Source organism: Ipomoea nil, unplaced genomic scaffold (assembly GCF_001879475.1).
Source record: "Ipomoea nil cultivar Tokyo-kokei standard unplaced genomic scaffold, Asagao_1.1 scaffold2297, whole genome shotgun sequence".
Classification (NCBI taxonomy): Eukaryota; Viridiplantae; Streptophyta; class Magnoliopsida; order Solanales; family Convolvulaceae; genus Ipomoea; species Ipomoea nil.
Genome location: NW_017618725.1, coordinates 383,400 through 411,392, shown reverse-complemented (window position 1 = coordinate 411,392; position 27,993 = coordinate 383,400). Strand labels below are relative to the sequence as shown.

General features: G+C 37.3%; 2 protein-coding genes across 2 annotated transcripts; one reads left to right on the top strand and one right to left on the bottom strand.

The window, feature by feature from the left end:
* The first annotated feature begins 16,644 nt into the window (after positions 1–16,644).
* LOC109151873 lies at positions 16,645–18,645 on the top strand. The gene has a single exon (XM_019299473.1). The coding sequence runs from the start codon at positions 16,645–16,647 to the stop codon at positions 18,643–18,645; it is 2,001 nt and encodes a 666-aa protein (XP_019155018.1).
* Positions 18,646–22,722: 4,077 nt separating this feature from the next.
* Positions 22,723–23,388, bottom strand: LOC109151872 (uncharacterized mitochondrial protein AtMg00810-like). The gene has a single exon (XM_019299472.1). It carries the CDS (start codon positions 23,386–23,388, stop codon positions 22,723–22,725), a length of 666 nt encoding a protein of 221 aa, XP_019155017.1.
* Positions 23,389–27,993: the final 4,605 nt, after the last annotated feature.

The following is a 27,993-nucleotide window of genomic DNA, read 5'->3' as shown; positions in this document are numbered from 1 at the left end:
TTTATAATATATATTAGTCACTTAAAAAAGCATAAAACACATTAATATATGTGTCAAAGAAAAGCTAACATATCCACGTCAGTAAGTGAAGAGTGGAGAAGAAGAATGTTAGCTGAAGAAGGACAAAAAGAAGAAGAAATATGTCTTGTTTGGTCATCAGCGGTTAGCGGTTTGTGTTAGCAGATTTTACCAGCGAATTATATTAGCGATTTGTAAAAAGAAATTTGGTATCATTAGCTATTTAATGTTAGCGATTAATGAGTAAAAGACACAAAAAGACATTCATAACAGTAGTAATCGTAATAATAATCGTAGTAGTAGTAGTAGTAATAATAATAATAATAATAATAATAATAATAATAATAATAATAATAATAATAATAATAATAATAATAATAATAATAATAATAATATTAATAATAATAAATAAATAAATAAAAGAAAAGTGACGTGGGATCAAATTTGATCCCACATCGAAAAGAAATAAAGAAGAGGGCGTTGAGCTCCCTCATTAAAAGGGGAGCTCAACGTCCCCTTATTAATCCTTGCCCACCCGTTTCCCACATCGGATGGGCAGGAAAAGAAAAGCCTCAAGCTTCATTATTAAAGAAGTCTAATTGTAGAGTTTCTAAAATCAACTATTTGGCTCTAAACCACGACTTCTACAGGTCAATCTTTACTTTCAATTCACCAATTTTGTGTCGTTTAAACTTCAGTTATTATTACTTTATAACTTTCACATTGTCTTGTGCTGCTCTACTCCCTTCCTTTCTCCCTTGGTTTTTACTGTTGCTTTTTATTTGCAAATTTTTTGTTTCATTTTCCTTTCAAATTTGGAATTTAGAGCTTGTACAATACTAGTGCATCATACTTTTTTTGTTTACAATTTTTTTGCTTCCTTTTTTTTTTAAATTTTACTCTGCGTCGTTTTCAGAGTTCTGCATCATATATCAAACAAACCAATGGGTTTCCATCTAGCGTTATACAACTTGTTTCAAACGAGTGGAGGATTTTCTACTTGAGCTCATCTGAGGAGGAACAAATTCAGGGTTTTTCAATTTGTTATTTCATTTATGGCCGCAGAGATCTCTGTTTCAGAAATGTCCTTACCAATTCTAATAATAACTATTCCGTCAGAGGGCTTTGTGTTTGGATAACACCGAACAAATCTTCCGCCTATTACTAGATCAGAATGGTCACCAACAATGAGAGAAACATCCTTAGGATCGCATTTTAGAACAACTTTCCCTTTATTATTCCGATGAGGCCAATAAATTTTTGCTCAGAGCAGAGGAGATGAGAACTTTTTTTATCACCACCATACATTATCTCGAAAGGAACTATTTTCAAAAATGTTTCCCGGCCCCATTTTTCCATCTCGCTTTGCCTAAGAACTTGTAGATGGCACATATGGAAAAATTGGACAGGGTAACATTTCTCCATCTACTAATCTAGGTATTGCGTTAAATTTGGTTGAATTTAATGGTGGATTATCGAAAATAGTTCATTCCGAGATAATGAAGGGTGGTGATAAAAAAAGTTATCATCTCCTTTCCTCTTAGCAAATATTTATTGGCCTCGTCAGAACAGTAGAGTGAAAGCTGTTCTAAAATGCGATCCTAAGGATGTTTCTATCATTGTTGGTGACCTTCTGGATCTAGTAATAGGAGGAAGATTTTTTAGGTCTGAGTCAAGCACATGGTCCTCTAACGGAGTAGTTGATACTGGAATTGATAAGGATATTTCTGAAACTGAGATCTCTATGAGGCCGTAATGAACTGGCATATAAAAAATCTTGAATTTGTTCCTCCGATCTTCAGAGGAGCTCCAGTACAAAATCCTGCACTCGTTGCTTGTGAAGAAGCGCTGTTGAGAGAAGTATCCTTCTTGATGCCTAAGAGGATTCCCTGTGGTAACTGTCTTTCTACTAGGTCTTCCAACCTAAAGCTAATGATAATTACTTGAGTGATATTATCACATTTGATGGAAATCCCTATGCATCTAGAAGCTGCAAAGGCATTTGAAGAACTGGATGGGAAGGCGTTGTCGGGATATCTTCCGTAGCAGAAGATAAAATGCCAGCAGGTATACCAAAGCAGTGTATCTTGTCCTACAGCAGCCTATCAAGACGGAGTTGGATGCGTTACTCTAAAGACTCAAGAATCATAAAGGTATAGTATTATTTGATATGACTATTTATTTCTCTTTCTACTTAAGTGACTTTATATCCGTACCAACATTGACCTGTTGGCATGACATAAAATGGCATGGCGATGGTGTCATTGACAGTTTTCAATGAAAAATAAGTACATAGACATGGCGAAAATATTGAAATAATGATCCGCTTGTCCCATACTTCTTGGACCTCTGACCAAGCACATCTCCATGTTCCAATATTAATCCTGTTTGCTAAAAGTCATTATTGGTAGTTTGGCAATAAATGCTTTTGAAACTTGATTGTGATGACTTCTTTTTGCTAGATTTCCCAAAATATTTTTATGCTCTTTTATGAAAAATAAAAGAGAGTGAGTTGTGGAGTATATTTTTGAAATTTTACACCATTACCCAGCTGAATGTTTGTGGCAATTGACAACTAGCTATGTCTTTACTTGTACGTTCAGGTGTTTAATGTCGTCTTGATCGAAACGAGAATGGTCTATATGCTTGAAGTGCTTTTTCGTAGTGAAGCTTTGCCTCCTGATCTGAATGAAGTGAGTGGTTCATATGTTTTGACCGGGCCTTAAAGGGATCAAAGAGATATTTCCAAACATCATTGCATTCATGTCAAAGGTGGTACTAAAGACCTACACTTTTGTTTGTGACAAAGTAGTATCAAAGGAACTAAGAGTAAACTACATTTCTACAAAATTAAAGACCAACTAACAGACACCTTCACCAAGCTACAAACCACAACCAAGTTCAATGATCTAAGGAAACTCAACATTCTCTCTAGAGAACCATAAACTTGAGAGGCATATTAGAACTATGTATTCTAGTCACACTAGAATTCATTCTCCCTCTTCATGTGTTATTGTGAATTTACCTTTTATCAATCTTTGCATTCTTATAAATACATATCTTCCTGTACTTTGTAAACTAGATTGTTTCATAATAAAATTTGTTAAGATACAAAATATGTGGCTCAAATTTCACGCATGGAGAAGACCACTCGCCATGCACTCCATCATTCACGTATCCCACCTGCCGCAACACGTGTAAACATGTTCTCCAACTCATGCGCATTTCTCTCTCAATTGTTTTAGAGTATAAATAGCATTTGCTTGCTTTGTAAATCTGCATCAATTTACTCAATTCCTCCTTTCCCTTCTTTTGTCCATTCACGTGAGCATATATATATATATATATATATATGTATATATATATATATATATATATATATATATATATATATATATATATATATATATATATCAAGAACTTTGACGGGAAAATTAGCTTTTCTATTTGGAAGGTTCGATGAAGACGTTCTAACCTAGAACGGTTTGAAGAAAGCTCTAGCTGAGAAGATGAAAAAACTGGCTACAATAACAGATGAAGCATGGGAAGATTAGATTTGGATGACAAGGCACACTCAACCATTCTTTTGTGCCTGTTTAAAGAGGTTCTACGTGTGGTGGTAAGTGAGACGATTGCGTCAGGTTTAATTTATGGTCCAAGCTGGATACGCATTACATGGCCAAAACTCTGGCAAACACGTTGCGCCTGAAGGAGCGTCTGTACACAATCCGTGTGACGGAAGGTACTTCTATTAAATCTCACTTGGATGAATTAAAATATATTTTCTTGGACTTGGAGAATATTGATGTCATAATTGAAAATGAGGATAGTGCTATTTTATTGCTTGTCTCTCCCTCAATCATACAAGCATTTCAAATAAATTATGTTGTATGGTAATAGTATTGATACCCTTACTTTCGACAATGTTAAGTCAAACCTATTGTCCAAAGAAAAGTTTGACTTTGAAATTAAGTCTGAGGAAAAAGGTGAAGACTTGACTGTAAGGGTCGTTCACTTGAAACAGAGAGTAGCAATAAAAAATCTAGATCCAAGTCCAAAGGACGTAAGTCCAACAAATCCTGTAAGTACTACGAGAAGCATGGTCACGATGTGACTGAATGCTTCAAGTTGAAGAACAAGCAAGAGAGAGAAAAGAATTCCGCTGAAGCTAGTGTTGTTGGAAGTGATTCAAAAGGCAATGTTATGTTATCTATTAGCTCTGGTGACAAACGGAGCAAAACTGAGTGGATTCTGGACTCTGGTTGTACATTCCACACGTGTCATCACAAAGACTGGTTCGTCTCTCTGGAACCGGTTGATGGTGGAGTTGTCTTGCTGAGTAATGATACCAAATGCAAGGTTAGTGGAATTGGAAGTGTGCAGATTAAATCTCATGATAACGTTGTCAGAACTCTTACAATTGTTCGGTATATTCTTGATTTGAAATGCAATCTGATATCCTTGGGCACCTTGGAATCTTTGGAGTGCAAGTACAGGGCTGAAGGTGGAGTTTTGAAGGTTATAAAAGGCTCTCTTGTTCTCATGAAAGCTTCTCGTTCCGGAAGCTTGTACGTGTTGCATAGCAGTACTGTAACAGGTTAAGTAGTTGTATCCTCATCGATGTATGATGCGGATCTCGCTCAACTATGGCATATGAGTCTGGGGCATATGAGTGAGAAATGCATGCATCTTCTGAGAAAGAAAGGCCTCCTTGGTGGTTTAGGTACGAGTAAATTACAATTTTGTGAGCATTGTGTTTTTGGGAAACAAAAGAGGGTTAGTTTCTCACTGCTACACAGCGTACCAAAGATGTATTTGAATATATACATTCCGATTTATAGGGACCGACTAAATTCCAGTCTATGGGAGGTTGTAGATATTTTATGTATATTATTGATGACTTTCTCGTAAAGTCTAGGTATATTTCTTGTAACACAAAAATCAAGCATTTTCTATTTTCAAAAAGTGGAAAATACTTGTTGAGACTCAGACAGGGAAAAAAGTCAAGAAGCTAAGGACAGACAATAACTTGGAGTTCTGTGAGTCAGATTTCAAGGACTTCTGTGCGGCAAATGGAATTGCCAGGCACAAAACCTTGCTTGGTAAACACCAGCAAAATGGTGTTGCCGAACGTATAAAGAGGACTCTATTAGAGAGAGCTCGTCGTATGCTCTCTAATGTTAGGTTGTGGAAACGACGTGATTTTTGGGCCGAGGCCATTTTTAATGCTTGCTATTTGGTGAATAGATCTCCACATTCATCCCTTGATTTCAAAATTCGGAAGGAAGTTTGGTCAGGTAATCCTGTTGACTACTCTATCTTAAGAGTTTTTGGATGTCCTACTTTTGATCATTCCAGTATTGGTAAATTAAACTCGAGAACTGTCAAATGCATTTTCCTTGGTTATGCTTGTGAGTCAAAAGGGTATCATCTATGGTCTCCTAATTCTGAGAAAATCATTCTAAGTCGAGATATCACTTTTGATGAAAATGCACTACTTTCTACTGGAAAAGATCCCAGTACAGGTGATACGCAGAGTACTGGGGAGAATGTGGAGTTTGAGTTCAGGCCTATTGATAGTATTACTACCACTGATGGTGATACTAAAGATTATGCATCTACTAGTACAGCGCTTCTCGTCGAGCCACAACGAGAGTATTCCATTGCTAAGGATCGGCCTAGGAGGACAATTAAAAAACCTGCTAGGTATGCTAGAGATGATGAAACTAACTTGGTTGGTTATGCTCTTTCAGTAGCATAGGAGGTTTGGTGATCCATGCATCTTGCTATTTTGAAGCTCTTCCTATTGCTAAGTTCAAGCAGTGCATGAGTTTAGTCGGCTGATCCAGTTGTTAATTCCCACAGTAGATTTGATCCAAGGTGGAGATTGTTAAGATATAAAATATGTAGCTCAAATTTTACGCATGGAGACCACTCGCCATGCACTCCATAATTCACGTATCCCCCCTACCGCAACATGTGTATACATGTTCTCCAACTCATGCGCATTTCTCTCTCAATTGTTTTAGAGTACAAATAACATTTGTTTGCTTTGTAAATCTGCATCAATTTATTCAATTCATCCTTTCCCTTCTTTTATCCCTTCATGTGAGCGCGCGCGCGCGCACACACACAGATATATATATATATATATATATATATATATATATATATATATATATATATATATATATATATATAGAGAGAGAGAGAGAGAGAGAGAGAATTTCTTCATTTATATATTTTTCCTATTATTTAATTTCTATAATTCTCGACTCCGTATTATTCCGCTATATCCCTAACAAAATTCTATTTAAAATTATTGTTCTCATCATGTAAACCGTTTGTAAATCAAATAAAACAAAGTTATATTACAAAAGTGAATACATATAAGAGTTACAAAAAGGCAATTGAATAAAAATTGTAATAAGAGACCAAATGTGTGCAAATGTTAAAAAAATTGTAACAACATATTTGCTTTACGGAATAGGCTATAGATGAAATAACATTTCCAATGATAAGCATATTTCTGATAATATAATGATCTATTCTATTGCGAGAGACAATACTAGGCTCAAGAACTTCTCAATAATATGTTATAATTGACAATTCATTTATCTTTATATTTTTATTTATACAAATGAATTCTATAATGATGCATTATTGTTCATAACTATTTTCTCAACCAATTTGAAGCATAAAGAGCCAATTGCCTCCACTAAAACTTGTTCCCCCAATCTCCTACTTAAGGGAGTAACTTCGTGACATTGGACCACAAGATAATAATATGCAAAAGTGTTATAAATTATTTCTGAGATAGATGAGTCAATTAATTTTTTTTGTTTGACTATAAAAAGATAATAGTCCATCCTGTCTGAATCTAGCAAATTCAAATTGTCATATTTTTCCCATTTTAGAAAAATCTTGTCTTTCAATTTTAATAAAATTTTGAAATTGTTCTTTTTGAATTTTAAGTGAAAGTAAGTGCTCTTTTAAAATTTGTTTCTGTTTGTAACAAGAATGTCTGGATCTAAAATATAAATTTCTTCTCTAAAAGATCTTTTGATTGTTATATAATTCATAATTATTTAAAATTTTACTTAATGCCAGTAAAAGATGCTAAAAATTTATAATATTTCGTTTCAAAATTTTTAAAATATGTTTTGACTGGGAACCAATTCAATTACTTCTTCAGCGGTTTCATTGCAGCAAGGAGTGGAAGATTTGCATGCAATCAAGACCCTTTCATTCTTTCAAAAGGCTGAACCCCAACCCTAAGGGTCCCCACACCCCGAACCCCCCCTCACTTTGAGAGGTTGCTCCCACACTGCCGCTAGTGGGACTCGTTCCCTGGTCATTCTTCTAAAGTTTCACCTTTGTGACCAGTTAAGCTGCCCATGCGGGTAATCAAGACCCTTTCATGGCTGAAGTGTTGGCGGCTAAAGAATCCTTAACCCGGTTGACAGGGTTACATGTTAGTAGTATTATTTTGGAATCTGATTGTTTAAATTTCTGTAATGCTTTCAATTCTAGTGAGGTAGATTTCTCGTATGTAGGTTTGATTGTTAAGCAATGTGTGGCCATTGCTAGTGGTATAGGGGACGTTAAAGTCCAACATGTCAAGAGATCAGCGAACTACGTGGCTCATGAGTTGACTCGGACAACTGGTTCTTCGTCTGTCTTAAGGTCGTGGGCCGTTATCCCACCTGATTGTATTGCTGGCTTGTTACGTGTTTAATGAAGTTTCGTTCGTTTTGGCTCAAAAAAAAAAAAGATTGTTTAATTCATTTTCTTCAATTTCTTGTTACATATTTTCTTTAAATATATTCGGTGTTATTTTTTTTTTTTTTTGAAATTGCGAAAACTTTAAATATTTTATAATTTTCTTTACTAATAAATCAGGGTAAGGAAATATTTTTAGTAAATAATAAAATTTCTTTGTTACATATTTTCTTTAAATATATTCGGTGTTATTTTTATTTTTTTTTTTGAAATTGCGAAAACTTTAAATATTTTATAATTTTCTTTACAAATAAATCAGGGTAAGGAAATCTTTTTAGTAAATAATAAATTTTTTCATTAAAATTTGGAAATACAATTGTGTTTTCAAGAAATTCATTGGATTTAGAATTTTTGTCTAAGTAAAAAGCTGTAAATAAATTTCCAAAAGGAAAAAAATTTCGTAGTTGTTGTGTTGTTCTTGTGTATCAAATCAACTGCTAACTTGGTATTTATAGGGGAGTTGGTCAAAATAGAAATTAATCATCGTATTAACAATGACTTAAAATCATTTTCCGTAACTTCCAAAACAAATCAATAATTATGAAATTAATATGATTATTATGTAGTTTTTTTGAAAGCTGATTATTATGTAGTTAATTCTTATAAAAATAAATTGAAATTAATTCCTAGAAATTAGAATTAATGCTTTCTAAATGAGTTAATTCCATTTTCGGTTCCAGATTTATAGGTGTTAGTCCACTTTTAGTTATTTTTTTTTCAGAATATTCTTTTTTGGTCCAGTATTATTGTGGCATGACCATTTATGGTCATTTGTCAACAAAATCGTTGAAATATCATTAAATACAAGGACATTTCATTTTTTTTTATATAAAAAGTGAGTTGACACGCTATATTTTTATTTTTATTTTTGAGATAAGGGTCAAATAAACCATTCAACTATAGGCCAAAGTGCAAATAGCTCCTTAAATAACAAAAGCTCCAATTAAACCTGTAAGTGTACAAAATAGTACACATTAGATTGGCTAATTTATTAGTTTACTTTATTAATATGTAATGTTAATTAGCATGAATTGTAATTAGTATTTTGGACCAAGCCAAAACGTGTGGTGGAGATTTATTGTTAAAGAAGTTGGACAAAGAGCAAGTCTGAAGATCTCAAGTTAAAAGAAGATGTGGTTGAGAAGAATTCTAGCCACATGTGAAAGCTATAATCAAGGCATGGTGAAATGGAAGCTACGTACAGTATATAAGGAAGGGAAAATGAAAGAGGAAGTTGCCAATTCTGAAATTCTGATCTCATATGCAAACTTCCTACTTTACTGGTTTAATATTGATTATATTAATTGTGATTTAAATCTGTACTACGAGTTAGTACCTGTGACAGCTGAAGTGCTACACCAAAGATGGTTATGGCATGCATGGTTCAGTCCTGAGTAGGTGTTTTAGAAGAGTTGTAGTGGTAAAGGCTGTGAGCCGTGTAGTTACCTCTTGTAATACTCTGTGGTGAACATCTAGTGGATTGGGCAGACGTGGGTTGCCTCGCAGACGTAGGAGAAGGAGCTCCGAACTGCGTAACAATTCTACTGTGTCTTTACTTTATTTACGCTTTCAATTTCGTTATTTATATGTTGATTAAATTGGTTTAATTAAACAGCAAAATTGTCTCGTAATATAAAATCAAGTAGAATCCTTAGTGTTAAATTGATTTCAAGATACATGGGCTTTTTCACTTGGTATCAGAGCCTCCAGACTTAAGTTATTAGTCTGACGATCTGGCTACTCCGTGCCCCTTGATCTCAATCCTTCAGCGGTTAGTTTTATTATTTCTGATTCTGTTAAATTGTTCGATCTCACGGGTTATTGAGTGTTACAGAATGGAGCACACTAAAGCTCTTCCCCAGCTAGTCGGTGACAACTATGCATATTGGAAGGTGCGCACACGCACTCATCTCAAAGCACAAGGTGAAGCAGTATGGTGTATCATTGTAACAGGCTGGGAACATCCAACAAAAGCCAGTACCAGTGAGGATGAAACTCGAGTGACAAAACCTGAAAATGAATGGACCCAAGCTGAGAAAACAAGTGCCGGACACAACGATAAGGCACTAGATATTATTTATGGGCTAATTCATGAAAGTCAGTTTCCTATTGTTGCAGGCCATGATTCAGCTAAAGGCGCGTGGGAAGCACTAGAGGCTACCTACGAAGGCACATCGTCGGTAAAACAATCGAAACTGCAACTGGCACAGTCAGACTTCGAGGAGCTCCGGATGAACGAAGATGAAACCATCGTGACCTTTCACACTCGTGTGCAAGAGCTAGCAAATCGAGCTATGGTCCTCGGAGAACCGTTCACTCAAGAAAAGTTGGTGAAAAAAATTCTACGATCACTGCCACCTCGGTTCCGGATGAAAGTTACAACAATCCAGGAACATGACAACTGGGAGAAAAAGACTGTAACACAACTAATGGGGAATCTAAGAACATATGAGATGGAAATCTTAATAGATCACACAAAAAAACAAAAAATAGTAGCATTTACCGCTGAAGAAAATAATTGTGCACCTGACTTAGATGAAATAGGTGATGATCCAGTTGTATATCTTACTAAACAGTTTTCTAAACTTTTGAAACAGGTGTCAAAAGGTTCACGAAACAAGAATATGCAAAAGGGGGCGTCATCATCTAAAACGAGTTCTAAATCCGGTTCGTCAACCGTCAAGTCTTCTGGTTCACGTCCAGGACAGTCCAAAGAGAAGTCCACCAGTAAAGGGATCAGATGCTATGAATGTGAAGGCTTCGGGCATGTACAAGCAGAGTGCCCCACCTATCTTCGACGCAAGAAATCCATGTCAGCAGTTACTTGGAGTGATAATGACTCGGACGGTGAAACAGGAGGATCTGACTCAGACGAAATTTCTGGTAATTTTGTTGCCTTTACTGCACATATGGCTGCTGAATCGTGTCATGAAGATGTTGCTGATTCAGAGGGAGGCGAGTACAATTCTGCAGAAGATTTAGAGTCAAGTGAATCATCTTTTGAAATTGAGTTTAATAAATTGTATCCCAAATGGGCAGCACTAAGGAAAGAAAATCGTAGATTAACTAGTGAAATAGGGATTGTAACAACTGCGAAGAAAGTGTATCAAACTCAAATAGTCGATAGGGATCTGCTCCTTAAAGAGGCATCGGTCAAAGAAGAAAAACTGAAACAAGAGGTACAGACTCTGAAACAGGAGCTGAACACCTACAAATGCCAAATCCAAATGATGGATACCACGTCTACACTTGACGAAATCCTTGAGTCTGGAAGAAAGACTTCGGCAAAATTTGGTATAGGTTTCACAGGAAACAGCTCAAAAGACAAAACGGTGTTTGTCAAAGCGTCAGGCCCTGGTCAAGGAGATATTCCAGAGTCTAGCACAGCGACACGTCGCGTTGGTACAGTAAGATCACTCAAGCCATATTATAAATCTTATAACCCGGTATGTCATTATTGCAGGTTACGGGGTCATACCAGACCAGAATGCTACTACTTCTACAAGGATCAAAGAATCGAGAAGTTCAAAAACAAGAACATTCAACCCTTTACTAGACAAATCTGGGTGAAAAAGACAGATTATATCTCATTCGTATCCTTTCACTCCAAAAGTACAGGCCGAGAAGAAAAATGGTACTTTGATAGCGGGTGTTCACGTCACATGACGGGACATGCTAAATTTCTGAGTAACGTAATGTAACACCCCAGATTTTCAAGACATTTTAAGCTTATAAAGGTAATATCTCATTACATCCCAAAGTATATCATAAGTGTACGGGGTGCTATGCCACACCTGGGCTAGAGAACCCAGGTGCACAGGCTGTCTAACTAATATCCATTGAAACACAATGCATAAAATGGCACGCAGGTCGAAAGGGAAACTACTCTACTTCTACGCTCCAGTTCTAGCGCGCTCCAGTGCTCTAGTCCTCTGTGCCTGAAAGCCAAATATATCTGTTTAGCGAGAGATGCTGGTAACCCACTCCAACGCGTTGAAATACAATACATATAGAGATATATATAGATATACGAAAACCATTTTGAACATGAAGATATATCCTACGAACTCTAGCTTTTAAAACCGGGAATGACTCAACAGATAAGGCCAGACATGAGCAGCAGTTATAACAAACCTATGCAGTTCACGACAGATAAGGCAGGTAAGGCAAAGCATAAACAATAGTCACAACCCAACATAAACAATCCCCAACATAAATCCCATAGTCACATCCCCCAAGACACTCATGATCACCACTCATCCATATCACAACACATAGCACACTTTGTTGGCGCCACAGGACCAATCGCATGCCCATACATGAGGGTCAGCGCATATAGCTCTGACACGGCCCCGCAGCACCCTGCCCCGTATCGCAACACGGAGGGGTCGATCGCAACCGACCGATGAACCGCAGCTCATCATAGTGTTTGATCGCAACCAAACAGTGGACCGCAGCCCAAGAGAATGTCATCTGACTGCAGCCAGGAAAAAGGACGAACCGCAGCTCGTATAGAAACGTTTGATCGCAACCAAACGGTGGAGCGCAGCCCAAGAGTATCAATCTGACCGCAGCCAGCTTCTGAACCGCAGCTCAGGATAACCAATCCGATCGCAACCGAATTGGGGTAACACACACATAACACATAGCAAGCACATGCAACCCACATTACACATTAGGAAGGGGGAGAAAACGTATAACAAAACCTATGCGTGATCCATCACTTACTAAGAATAGTCCTAAGGGGTTCATACTTCTTCCACCTAGGTCAACGGGATACCAATTCAACTAGCATGCAATATAATAGACTCATAAACCTACGAACGGTACCCGAAACATCAAACTAGACATAGGCACGATAAACGGAGTCCGTTGGGACACCACGGGGAACGGGGACCATCAAACGGGGAAGCCGGGATCCCAAGTTGGGGGAATTTCCAGCGGGTAGCCGGTGGGTGGGGGGGCCACCCGCCGGCTGCCCGCCGGTTTTACTGTTCCGGGCAGCGGGTCGCCGGCGGGCAGCTGCCCGCCCGCCGACCACCCGCTGCCAGGCAGTGATTCTCGGCACCGGGTAGGTGGCGGGTCCCCTACCCCCCACCTATCCCCCACTGACTCTTTTTTCATCAATTGCGCCCCGGGAACCGTTGTGGAACCCGAAACCATGCTTAGACACTTTACAACGCGATTAACGACAACACGTAGACAATTAACGGATCAATTACGAGAAACGAACGACACATAACCTATCATGCTTTTCTAAATATAATCAACACCCAAACATGTGATTTCCCCACCCGATAAACCAAGAATAATATCATACGATACAACCTAGGGTTCTAATCACTTTTATATCAACAAGAAAACGGTTCGTCTTCTAATTGCAAGATTCGGTAAGAATAACACATAAACATCAAGAGCATCACATAATTATCAAGAACAACACATAATCATCAATAACTCCATATAATTACCAAGAACACCATAATTATCAGGAATCTCCCAATATCAAGATTATCAAGATTCCTCATGGAATCATTATATCAATCATTAATAATAATCATCACCAATCATTAATACACAATAATATGGGGGAAACCCTAAGGGGGAATCATAACTATGAAAATAGGTTTTGTTGAGACATGGGTTACCTCTTAGCCTTAATTAATTCCTTGGCTATGAAGGATCTTTCTCTAAGCTTCCTTGCTTTCTTGATTTCTCCTAAGGGGATTCTTGGAGCTCTTTTGGTGGTGGGGCGTTTTTCTTGTGGGAAGTTCTGGGTGCCTCCTAAGTCCCCTATTTATATATTTAGGAGTCCTAATTAGGAACTAATATTATAGGCTCGCTAATTCTATTCCTTTTGGAACTAAGGATTGGGTTTAGGGGTTGGGTTTATATATCAGGGCCCATGGACTATGGTGGGCCTTTTTCCCTAATTAATCATTATGATTTATTCTTTCTCTTGGGCTATTGATTAATTAATTAAATGGTTTTAGGGGCCGTAACACGGGGTGTTACACTCTCCCCCCCTTCTTGGGTTACCTTTCTCAGGGACAAGTCCGAAACTCTCGAAGCCTTTAAAACTTTGGCATTAAAACTCCAAAAAGAAAGAAATGAGCCCATCATTCGAATCCGAAGTGATCACGGACGAGAATTCGACAACAACCTGTTCGATACCTTCTGCAACCAAATAGGAATCTCACATGAATACTCAGCTCCGAAAACACCTCAACAAAACGGAGTTGTTGAACGAAAGAACCGCACAATTCAGGAAATGGGACGAGTTCTGCTTAATGCCAAAGGACTACCTCAAAAATTTTGGGCAGAAGCTGTGAATACTGCATGTCACATCATCAATCGGGTCTATCTACGTCCAGGCACGAATCAGACTCCGTATACATTATGGAAAGGTAAGAAACCAAACATTAAATATTTTCACGTTTTCGGATCACGTTGTTTTATCTTGAAGGATCGAAACCCTGTCGCAAAGTTTGAAACAAAAAGCGATGAAGGCGTCTTCCTCGGCTATTCAACGAACAGCAGGGCATATCGTGTATACAACAAAGTTACCAAAACCATTATGGAGTCCACAAACGTTGTAATCGATGATCAACCGAGTGATATTATCACAACGTCTCGTCCTGAACCAGTGACAGAACCTGACACAAGTTGTCCTGAACCTAATGCAGAGTCTCCTATGCCATCTCCCATCTCAACTCAACCAGAGCAAGAAACTGAGTCTGAGTCTGAATCTGACACTGATCATGGTAACGTTGATATCCCTACTCGCATCCAGAAAGCTCATCCAATACAAAACGTAATTGGAGATCCTAGTTCCGGCGTAAAAACCAAAGGTAAACCGAAACGTGATTATCTTCAATTAGCGGGATATTCTTGTTATACTTCACAGATCGAACCGAAGAATGTCAAAGAAGCTCTAACAGACGAACACTGGATCAAGGCCATGCAAGAAGAACTGGGACAGTTCGAACGAAATAAGGTATGGTCTCTAATTCCCAAACCTGACAATGTCAATGTTGTAGGTACCAAATGGATCTTTCGCAACAAAACCGATGCAGCTGGCAACATCGCTAGAAATAAAGCGCGACTTGTAGCCCAAGGCTACTCCCAAATTGAAGGAATCGACTACGACGAAACTTTTGCCCCTGTTGCAAGGCTAGAGTCAATACGACTACTCCTATCGATTGGCTGTGCCCTAAAATTCAAGTTGTTTCAGATGGACGTTAAAACAGCCTTCTTAAATGGATATCTCTCAGAAGACATATACGTTGCTCAGCCAAAAGGGTTTGAAGATCCACATCATCCAGACTATGTCTACAAATTACAAAAAGCACTCTATGGCTTAAAACAGGCCCCAAGAGCCTGGTATGAAAGACTTACTCAATATCTTCTTCAGAACAACTACAAAAGAGGAGGATCGGACAAAACGTTATTTATAAAACGATCAGGTAAACACATAACAATTGCTCAAGTGTATGTAGATGATATCGTTTTTGGATCCACACAATCAGGAGAGACAGACCAGCTAGTCAAGGTAATGCAACAAGAGTTCGAAATGAGCATGATAGGCGAACTAACCTATTTTCTTGGACTCCAAGTAAGTCAAACTAAAGAAGGGATTTTTATTTCGCAAGAAAAATATGCAAAAAAATCTTCTATCCAAATTTGGGCTTGAATCTACAAAAGATGCCCGTACTCCTATCTCTACGACTTCAAAATTGTTCAAAGATGAAAAAGGAAAATCTGTAGACTCTACTATGTACAGAAGTATGATAGGCAGCCTATTGTACTTAACAGCCAGTCGACCAGATATTATGGTAAGTGTTGGTATGTGTGCACGCTATCAAGCCGATCCAAAAGAGTCACACCTAAAGGCGGTAAAGCGTATTATAAAATATGTTAAAGGTACAATAAATTATGGTATTTGGTACTCGAACGATACTAATCTGAATCTTGCAGGATACAGTGACGCTGACTGGGCAGGAAATGCTGACGACAGAAAAAGTACATTAGGCGGATGTTTCTTCATCGGAAAAAATCTAGTCGCCTGACTCAGTAAAAAGCAGAACTCGATTTCACTCAGCACAGCTGAAGCTGAGTATATAGCGGCGGGTAGTTGTTGTACACAATTACTCTGGATGCGCCAGATGTTAACTGACTATGGTATAGAACAACAAAATATGACATTGTTCTGTGACAACACCAGCGCAATCAACATCTCAAAAAATCCAGTTCAGCACTCGAGGACAAAACACATAGACATCCGACACCACTTTATTCGTGAGCTAGTCGAAGAGAAAGAAATTATCTTGGAATATACTCCAACAGATAAAAATCTTGCAGATCTATTCACCAAACCATTAGACAAATCGAGATTTGAACTGCCCAGAGCTGCCCTTGGTGTTTGCAATCCTACAGCTTAATCATCAACAACGGTACAACAAATAATCTTTAATTATTTTTTAACGTAGTTGTTGTTTTTCTTATGTTTGCAGGAAAATTCAAAATCTTTCCAACTTAGTTTTAATTCTTCTCGCCCATATACCTACTTTTTCCTTAATTCGGCTCGGCTACCTTATTTATCTATATATTAATTCCACCATTACATAATATGTATTGAAATATTAATTTCAAACAACTTCCACCACTCTCTCCTAATATGACTCTACTACTACCCCTACAAACTAGTCACATCACTCATCCCATCCGTCACAACTTTTGAGAAGCTCATTAATTAAAGAGCCTTATTGTCTTTCTTGCACTTACACGCCAAACCCACATCATTCATCTTCAACTTTACCACTCTCAAACATTGAACCTTCAACAATGGAAGACGACAATCCCTTCGCCATTTTCACAACCAAATCCGAAAGATTGGAGCTTTTTCGACACATCATCAACGCTGAATCTCCGCTTACATCTGATGATACGGATCGAGTTCTTGCAACGGTCAAGCAACATGCAGGCCTTCTTGAAGGACTCTCGGACAGGGAAGTCAAACAGATCCAAGCACTGGCTAGGTTCATATCTGTGGAGCCGTGGACTTTTTCGGCCGAATCAACCAAACCGCCTCCGCCACAATCTGAGTTGAAGCTCTCATCCCCGGAAACCATGGTAGTCTCTTCTCCCTTAGATGAATCAGTTTCGGCTTCTAGAAAACTAGATTTTAACATCTCTTTGCCAAGTCAGTTTGTGTCCACCTCAAGTGAATTGTGTGCCCCTTCCATTCCTTTACAAGGTGATCCGTATGAGTCTTCTTCACATAAATTACCTGAAAATCTTGTGCCTTTATCTGATTTAATGCATGCTGTGTCATCTCCCTTCACCATTCGAAATATTAATCAATATGTGTCTCCCATGGCGTGTGCTGCATTTTCTATTCCCATAACCATTCCAGTTTCAAAATCAGCAGAGGTCCCCATCCCTGTGCCCACCTCACATGATTCTGTTCCCATTATCTCTGTGCCCGTGGGCAAATCTTCCCGAAAAGGGAAAGAAAAAACTACTGTTTCAGGTACAGCCGAGAAAAGAAAAATTGGAGCATTGGAGGATGTTGTCTACTTGTCTGATTCCAAGCAATCAAAAAGAGGGTCCACATTGCCACCCAGAATGACAAGATCCAGATCAGTTTCAGGCCCAGTACCAAGTCCAGCCCCTGCACCTGCAACTGCTACTGCCCGCTCTGGCTCAAAGATGAAACAACCCAAGAAGAAATATCATCCTATTTTGCTGTCTCCAGATTTGATGTCTGACTGGAATGTTCATGCTACTAGGGATTTTATTCTGGAAAAATCCATCAATGTGGAGGAATTGACAGAAAAATGCAACATTGTGCCTATTTTGCGAGATCAATACCTGCTTGCCTCACTTGTTCATATTGGTCCGTACTCCAGATGGCTCACTGCCGAGTTCTACACAAATTTAACATTGGATACATTTTCGGAGGGGTCACCGCGATTTCAACAAGTCTTTATTCGGGATAAATGGTATCCCTTAAGCCCGACAGCAATTAATTCCTATTTGGGTACTCCAAATCATCAAGCTGCTCCTGACCCGAGTCCTAATCTCCTAGCCGCTGCCTTAACTCACAACAAGATCGTCACTTGGCCAAACACCGGACTTGAAAGCTTAAAACTCACCACGGTCTACTCTGTTCTGTTACGGCTTGCTTCAACAAATTGGATGCCGGCTGTGCGTCATCATCTTGTGTCTGACCAGCTTGCTGCCCTTCTCTACAAGATCAGGAACCGGCTCCCACTCAATCTTGGAGAAATCATCTTTGGCCATCTAGCTCAATTTGTGCGACACAGGGAACCTAAGGTACACCTACCATTTCCTAGCCTCATTTTTGGACTTCTACAGGAACACGGGTTCAAGCCCTACACGGATGAGGAGGTGATTACCAATGCCTCAATCTATAAATATGATGATCGGTTGACAAATAAGGATCACTATGATGATAGAGCTACGCTTTTGATCACTCCCGGCGCACCAACTGCCACGCCCTCTGTGTCTGCCCCTGCATCTTCAGCTGACACTGCCTCTGCACCGAATCCACGTCCTACTACAGCAATCAAGGAACCTCAGACGCTCATGGATCGTCGTCAAATTGTTCTCACTCTTCAAGCGTCAATTGCACAAGTCCGAACCTCGGTTGCTTCTCAACAAATAACCATTGATGGCTTAGAACAATTGTTGAGTGCTCAGTTGGAAGAAATCGCCAGAATGGAGGCTATCTATGCTCGGATTAGATCTAACCCTGGCGCTGGCACTGGTTCTATTTCTGAGAGTGATGAATCTGAGTCGGGCACCCCGTCTGCAAGTTAATCCAATCCACTAAAATGATGTTCACCGGTTTGTTTGTCATTTATTTGGCATAAACAAAGGGGGAGTATTGGAGAAAAGGGGAGTATTTTGGAATGTTTGGATATTTGGTAAGTTTTTTGTTTTTGGAATATTTTGGTATGGATGTTAATCCTGGTTCGGATGGTATATTAATAATTTGGTACTATATAAATTATTTTTGGGATGACTATGAATGAATTAAATATGACAGTATGAATGTCTTGGTATATTTGGTATGTTGACTGCATGGTATGAATTGGGTTTATTTGGAACGCATATGAAGAAACGAAGGCACCAAGTTAGGGGGAGTAATTCATTGGAAAGCGTGACATATGTGGTATGTTTGATACAACACTTTTTCGTGCATGATTCACTATTTATTAAATTGGATGAAGTTTGTGAGTCAACATCAACCAAGGTCCAAAATAAATTTTCACACACAAATAAGCCTTGGTCAGGTCCTAAAAGATTTAAAATTGCATATTTAATTTTCTTTATATGTTCAGTACGTATACTATGAGATGTTAATAAAATATATTCGTTTCTTTTTCCCAAAGTATAATGATACTATTGTTTTACCAAATAAATTGCCAAAGGGGGAGATTGTAAGTGTACAAAATAGTACACATTAGATTGGCTAATTTATTAGTTTATTTTATTAATATGTAATGTTAATTAGCATGAATTGTAATTAGTATTTTGGACCAAGCTAAAACGTGTGGTGGAGATTTATTGTTAAAGAAGTTGGACAAAGAGCAAGTCTGAAGATCTCAAGTTAAAAGAAGATGTGGTTGAGAAGAATTCTAGCCACATGTGAAAGCTATAATCAAGGCATGGTGAAATGGAAGCTACGTACAGTATATAAGGAAGGGAAAATGAAAGAGGAAGTTGCCAATTCTGAAATTCTGATCTCATATGCAAGCTTCCTACTTTACTGGTTTAATATTGATTATATTAATTGTGATTTAAATCTGTACTACGAGTTAGTACCTGTGACAGCTGAAGTGCTACACCAAAGATGGTTATGACATGCACGGTTCAGTCATGAGTAGGTGTTTTAGAAGAGTTGTAGTGGTAAAGGCTGTGAGCCGTGTAGTTACCTCTTGTAATACTCTGTGGTGAACATCTAGTGGATTAGGCAGACATGGGTTGCCCCGCAGACGTAGAAGAAGGAGCTCCGAACTGCGTAACAATTCTACTGTGTCTTTACTTTATTTACGCTTTCAATTTCGTTATTTATATGTTGATTAAATTGGTTTAATTAAACAGCGAAATTGTCTCGTAATATAAAATCAAGTAGAATCCTTAGTGTTAAATTGATTTCAAGATACATGGGCTTTTTCAAAACCCTTCATCTTTTCACTTTTATGCAATTAAATTAATTAACAAGTTACATTTAAGTCACATGTAAATTTCATTTTATTTTTTAATCTTAAAAATTAATTTAAATAAAAAATATAATTTTTATTTTAAATAAATTAAAAAAAAATTAAAAAAAAAAATAAAAAATGACCGGCGACCACTTGGCTTCCCCGTCCAGTTGGACGTAGAAGCAAGAGGCAATAGACTTCGAGTCTGAGCTTGTATATTAACGATTAGGGATGGGTATGTACGAGAGTTTTCGGCATGCGTCTTTGTACTTGACAATGGAAAGATGGTATGGGAGCAAGAGTTGATTAGCGCCTAGCAGGGCATACGCCAATCGTTATATCGTGCACCAGCCCGTCTTCCCAAAACAACGTCGTTTTGTTAAGTTATGTCGGGGGTTGACGAGACGGGGGGTGTATGTGTATTCTATTATACAATTATGTACATTTGAAATAGGGATTTTTTTAATAATTAAGAGTTTATGTGTATTATGTATTATCTTAGATTATGTGTATTATCCTTAATTTCAAAATAGTGTATGTGTATTTTGTTATACAATTATGTACATTCTATTATACAATTATTTACATTCTATTATACAATTGTGTACATTCAAAACATGAATTTTTATTTTTTTTTAAATAATTAACATCAGACACTAGAAACGGAATTTTCAATATATATATATATATATATATATATATATATATATATATATATATATATATATATAACGACGTCGTTTCGGATCAAGACATACAATGTATTATGCGCTTTGATGCACGATATAATTTCCGGGCATACGCATGGTTTTTGGTTGCTACGAGTTTCCAAATAAAGACACATATTGACATAGAAACGTTAATAGGCAAGCAATGGGAAATTTGGAAAATTTGGACGGAGCCATCTAGTTTTTTTTTTCCTCTAATTTTTTTAAAAAAATAAATTTTACTTCCTATTCTTGTGTCTACCTACAAAGTGAGCTAATTGTACAAATTTAAGAAGTTATGGACTTAATTGCATATAAGTGAAGAGATGAATGTGTTAATTGTAGCTTTTGTTAGTTTATAGGGCTAATTTTACTTTGGCTTATAGTTGAAGGACCTATTTGATCATTATCGCTTATTTTTTTTTTTAAAAAAATCATAATTGAATACTTAAATGGCCTTAGATTTTACAAAATTCAAACAATTTTATTAAAGAATGACTAAAAATTGTCATGTCACAATAATACTATGACCGAATAAAGATATTTTAATAAAAAAAAAAAAAACTAAAAGTGAATTGCTATCTATAAATCTAGGACAAAAAATAAAATTAACTACTTTCAAATTAAAATGTATACTAGAAGACTAGATAAGAAGAAAATCGCAGCACAAAACAATTCTACAAGGAGGAATTACCAACTCCTTCTGGACCAAAAGGAGTCATTCCTTCTGGCTATGCCCGCACCATTCAGTGCCTTAATTTCTCATTTTCAAGGAATTGAATTGTGCCTTTTGAGTTCACATGCAGCATCCAAAGGTGCTTGAATTTCCATTTAACACCTTCTGGTGCTTTCCCCATAAAGCATCAGATGGTGCTAAAATTGGGGATGGATACGGGTCGGGTTCACGTTCGATCCGAGAGTAAAATCGTAATATGAATTATTTCAGGTTGAAATTTTACCTATCTAAACTCGAACCAAATTATGTCAATTTTAAACGGGTTTGGATGTACTTATTCGGGTCAGGTTTGGATTCTCCATACCCAAAATGTGTACAACTGATTTTTTTGATAAATATTTTTTAAGAATGTATAAAATTTTATTTAATTTGAACTAAAATTCTAAATTAAGTTGATAAAATAAAATTAAATACAATAATACATTAAAAAAATTTAGTATTACAATTTACAAAATATTAGAAATTTACATTTTACATTTACTAAATACAAATACAAACACTTAATTAATTACACTGTCCATTTTACATCTATTGAATGGCACAAAATCCACAAATGCCCAATGAGAATTGTAAGAAACTGTATATTATGAACAGTAGTTAGGGCATCCCCAATAAGAGGTTCAACACCACATTTTAGAATAGTAAAATCTCCTTCGGGTAGATTTGGACAAATGGGAAGGCAAGACTTTAACAAAAATTTTCTCCTGCTATTTGCAAGTTCATTTCAGACAAGCCTATACTTTTTTTGCTTTGTTTTTAAAGCTGCCCAACCAACGGCCAGGCCAGCCTCTTTGTTCATTTTTTTTTTATTTTTTTAGTTTTGTTAAATTCTATTATTATATTTGTATATGATAAAATTATAATTTAAAAAAGTAAAAAGTTTATAATTATAAATTTATTTTAATTTTGCTAAAAATTGTAATAATGTTAATTATTTATGTTTATTTTACAATTATAAATCAAATAAATAAATAAAATATGGAGATAAAATGGTGGGTCCACAAAAAGTTGTGAAGAAACTTAAAACTAATGGGAAGAAGAGATTTTGTGATTGAGTGAGATAGTGGATGATGAATTGGATGTTGGGGCCCACAAAAATCTGGGATAAAATCCGCTACTATTGAGGATGCCCTTACCATGTACATGTAAGGGGAATATATATACAAGAGGAATCATAGGGAGACCAGAATAGAGTCATACTATGACTCAAATATAAGAATCCTAATACTAGTCCAAATACTCCCCCTCAAGCACATGGTATACTTGTAACTTGTAGATTGTCTCTGAGAAAAGAAAATCTAGGACCAGACAATGCTTTGGTGAATATGTCTGCAAGTTGATCTTTTGTTGAGATGAAGTTAACCTGAATTTCTACAACAGCAACTCTGTCTCGCACAAAGTGATAATTTATCTCTACATGTTTGGTGCAGGCATGAAAGATGGGATTGACACAAATATATGTAGCTCCAAGATTATTACACCATAATTTTTGAACCGAAATACCTGGAACATGAATTTCGTGTAAAAGGGACATGATCCAAATTACCTCACCACAAACATCTACTAGAGCTTTATATTCAGACTCAGTAGAAAATCTAGCAACAGTTCTTTGCTTCTTGCAGACCCATGATATAAGATTAGACCCAAGAAAAACAGCAAAGCCACTTGTGGATTTCCTATCCTCCGGACAATCAGCCCAATCAGAATCAGAGAAGACATGAATTTCTCTTGAGGATGACTGTTTGAATCGTAGACCAAAATTAACAGTTCCTTTAACATACCTTAAAACTCTCTTTAGTTGTTCCCAGTGAGCAATCGTAGGGACATGCATATGTTGACACAACTGATTGACTACAAAGGAAAGATCAGGGCGAGTGATAGTTAAATACTGTAATGCACCAGCTAAACTCATGTACTATGTTGGATCATCATGTAACACTATAGTAGAAGTCACGAGTTTCGTCGTGGGAATGGGGTAGACAATGGTTTGCATTCCGCCATTCCAGCACGCTTTAGAATATCATGCATGTATCTCTGTTGGGAAAGTAAAATTCCATCACTGCATTTGACTGCTTCAATTCCAAGAAAAAATCCTGCTCACCAAGATCTCTAATTTTAAAAGCAGTAGAGAGTTTCGAAACTAGCTGAGTAACTAGATTCGTATTTGTGCCCATCATAAGTATGTCATCCACATCCACATAAACCAATAGATATACACAATCAGATCCCTGAGAATAATAAAATAAGGATACGTCCGTTTTTATGCCTAAAAACCAATAGATAGTATAAAGGTGTGCAAACGGTTAAATTAGGCTCTAGGTGCCTGCTTTAATCTATAAAGTGACATTTTCAATAAGCAAACATGATTCGGATAGTAGGCATCAATATACCCAGATGGTTGCTTCATATACACAATTTCAGAGAGGTTTCCATTCAAGAAAGCATTATGAACATCCAATGCTTAATAGACCACCTAGATGATAAAGCCAGAGAAAGAAGTAACCTGACTATGGTTGGTTTAACCACTGGACTGAACGTGTCAAACAAGTCATAACCGAGCACCTGATTAAATCCTTTTGCTACAAGTCTTGCCTTATGTCTCTCAATGGAGTCATCAACTTTTCGTTTTGTACGAAAAACCCACTTACACCCAATAATGTTCATGCCCGGTTAAGATGGCACAAGCTGCCATGTCTGATTTTGTAGGAAGGCATTAAATTTTTTTTGTCCATAGCCTCACACCATTCTGAATATTTAACGGCTTGGTGTAACGAGTTGGATTCGAAGGACAAACCTGAACCGTTAAATCTAACGGTGGAGCCTAAGACCGGCTCCGAGTGTGCATCTCATGAGTCCGAACTGTGGATTTAACCGTCTTTTCGCGAGGACAACCGCGAGGGCATTTCACGGGCTGATCCGCCTGGTCATGCGACTCTCGCTCGGGCGAGGCCGAGCGATCAGCGGTGGCCGCATGCGGCGCGAGATCGTCATCGGTGGAGCTGGATCAGATGTCAATCGTGCCGAGAGACAGAGAAGCTGTAGCCACATGTCGAAGAATAGACTCGGCCCACGGGTAATGCTGCGCCAGTTGAGATGTCTGCACAATACTTTTAGTAGCAAAAGGATAAACTTTCTCATCAAACCTTACATGTCTGCACACATAAACCTTGTTAGTCTGTAAGTCCATGCATCTATACCCCCGAAACGACTCAAGATAACCTAGGAAAACACACGGGGAAAACCGGAATGAGAGTTTGTGACGATTGTATGGCCTGAGATATGGATAACATAGACACCCAAAGACACGAAGAAAAAAGTATGAAGGATAGGAATTATGCACTTTAAAATGGGGACTGAGATTATTTAATACAACAGATGGCATTTTGTTAATTAAATAAACTGCAATTTCAAAGGCAAAATCCCAGAACTTATATGGAACAGAGGCGCGGGTTAAAAGAGCCAAGACAGTTTCAACTATGTGTCTATGCTTTAGTTCGACACGACCATTTTGTTCATGAGTATAGGCACATGATTGTCTATGAAATATGTCTAATTGAGTAAAGGAATGCTGTAATTATTTGTATTCATCTCCTAGATCAGACTGGATGGCTTTAATCTTTCTATTAAAAAGCTGTTCAACCATTGTGCGAAACTTATCAAAGATGACATACAAATCAGATTTTAATTTCCTGGGAAAATACCAAGTGTAGTGAGTATAATCATACACGAAAATAACGAAATAATGATAGCCATCAATTGACAAAAGAGGGGCTAAACCCCAAATGTCTGTGTATACTAAATCAAGAACACTAGAACTGGAGGACTCAACACGTGCCAACATGAATCGAAAAAAATTTATCCAATTGACATGCATTACACAAACTAGAATTACATTGAATAAAATTATTAGACACACTAACCGAACATGACTGAAGAATACGAAGTAAAACACGATGATGTGGATGTCATAAATCATCATGCCACACTGACTGAGATGTACGAGCTGTAAGAAAAGCAGAGGGAGACGATGTGGCAATTGGAAGTCTATAAAGGCCCCCATGACTATTGCGTTTAAGTAGAATTTCCATGGTATTGATATCCTTCACAACAACAACAAAAAGACGGGTGAAACTCAAAAAAATCTTTATTATTATCTACTGCAAATTTTTTAATAAATAACAAAGATGTAGACAGACTGGGAACATGAAGGATATTAGACAATTGGAAGGAACGAGATGGGGTATTAAAAGAAGCATGACCTACACCACTAATAGGAAGCGCCTTACCATCACCCACACGCAATGTGTCATTACCCGTGTACTCTTTCGATGTAGATAGGGTCGCAATATCTAGAGTCACATGATTGGTTGCTCCAGTATCCGGAATCCATGTGTAACACCCCCAAATCTAGGCATAATTTTAAGAATTTAAACTTAGGAGAGATAGATAATAAAAGTCTAACTGTCATAGGTAATTTGCAGAAGTTATTAACAAAAACATGAGGATGCTATGCCACATCTAGGTTATCACAACCTAAATGCACAGGCTAGTCTAAATCCTCAACATACAAAGTCATACTACAAAAGTCATACTAAACATCGTATTGTAACTTAGGCTCACAGGCCAAAAAAACAAACTAATAAAGTAAACTAGCTAAAAGGGGAGGTAGGCTCTGTCTATCGCACTCTCGTAAGCTAACTACTCCATACCTGAAAACAGTTTGAAACCATTAGCGATTACGCTAAGTAACCCCACTCCAATGTGTAAAGATACATATACATTTTATACTTTGAAATAGTTTTGAGACTTGGGAATACATGAGTATATCTCTAATCAACTCTAATCCAATTAACCACAAGGAATGGAATCAAGACCAGACCATACAAGTGATATACTCAACGATACGACATTATACCACAAGGACATCCACTACAAAAAAAACACGAAAATAACGACGGACAATTTCCGTCGCTAAACAGGCTAAATCCGTCGCTAAACCATATAGCGAGGGATTAACGACAGATTTGGTCCGTCGCTATATTGAGCGTCGCTAGAATTTAACGACGCAAATTATTTCCGTCGCTACCCTTAGCGACGGAACTCTGCGTCGCTAGAAAAAAAATAATCCGTCATTAAATCCCCCCCCCCCCGGCGACGGTTTTGACTACAACGTTTGCGAGGGAATAATGACAGAATGTTCCGTCGGTACAGTTAGCGACGGATATTCCGTCGGTAAATAATCAAAATATCCGTTGCTAAATGCCTACCACGACGAAATCATGACGACCTTTATAACGGACTAGCGACGGATTATTCCGTCGGTACCTATAGTCTCGGAAATATCCGTCGCTAATGTTACCGACGGATACAAGTCGTTGCTAGCTTGTTTTTATTATTTAAATGTAATACCATGTAGCAACAGTTTAGTAACGGAAATATCCGTCGCTACATTTAACTACAGAATTGTTCCGTCGCTATTTCGTTACCAGTTTATATTTTAATTAAATCATTAGCTACGGAAATACAATAATATATGTCTGTAGATAAATTTTAAAAATTTTAAAAAATAATTACTAATAAAAACTCATACCTGCAAAATATACATATAATATACTACACCAATAATATAATTGTAAAATATATTATATGAAAACAATCGTACTCAATAACAATAACCAAAGTAAATCGCTGTATAATGTTAATATAATCATTAAGAATAACAACAGTACCAAATATATTAATAAACATAAACTAATCATCTCCTAAGTTTTCATCATTTGAATTAGCAGATTGTTCAACTTGAGTAGTTGGAGGTGATGGCATAGACGTGGATAACATCCCATTGCGACGCAACTCATCCATCAAACTTGCAATTTTAGCCTGCATTTTAGCCTCCATCTCAGCTCGCATAGTCTCTATCTATTGATTTACCATATCCTTCATTTCATCTTGGCGAAGTTGTGAAGTAGCAGATGAACCACAACTATTCTCACGGATAAATGAGGAAGCCTTAGTCCCTAAGCCATAAATACGCTGCTTCTTTACCCCGCCAACAACATCTACATATAGCTATGACATGTTTATACTTGGTGGCTCAGTTGACCCTTCAGCTTTTTATGTTGCTGTCGCATGTCGTTCTTGTATTTCGTCCTACAATTAAAAACATATACAAAATAAAAGAAATATAAAAAGGCATATAAAAAATTTATCTATTTAACAATATATATGATTGTTACGTTATACTTACAGTGATTCTCTTTGACCTCGAATCAACAAACATACCATTCTTCTTTTTGTGGATTTGCTCGAAGTACTCAAACAGATTAGGCTCCTTTTGAAGATCATCCCGCTATTAAACAAGCACGAACAATAAAATGATACTTAACTTGTAAAATATATACAAATAATAAATTGGTTTAAGTTAAATGTATTACCAACTTGTGACAATGCTCAATAGCTGATCTAGATCCTCCGGTATGTCGAGAACATCCCGTACCAGGTCCTTCCACCTCACTCA

Excerpts from the sequence above, each read along its gene's own strand:
- LOC109151873 (XM_019299473.1), top strand. The coding sequence starts at position 16,645 with ATGGAAGACGACAATCCCTTCGCCATTTTCACAACCAAATCCGAAAGA.
- LOC109151872 (XM_019299472.1), bottom strand. The coding sequence starts at position 23,388 with ATGAGTTTAGCTGGTGCATTACAGTATTTAACTATCACTCGCCCTGAT.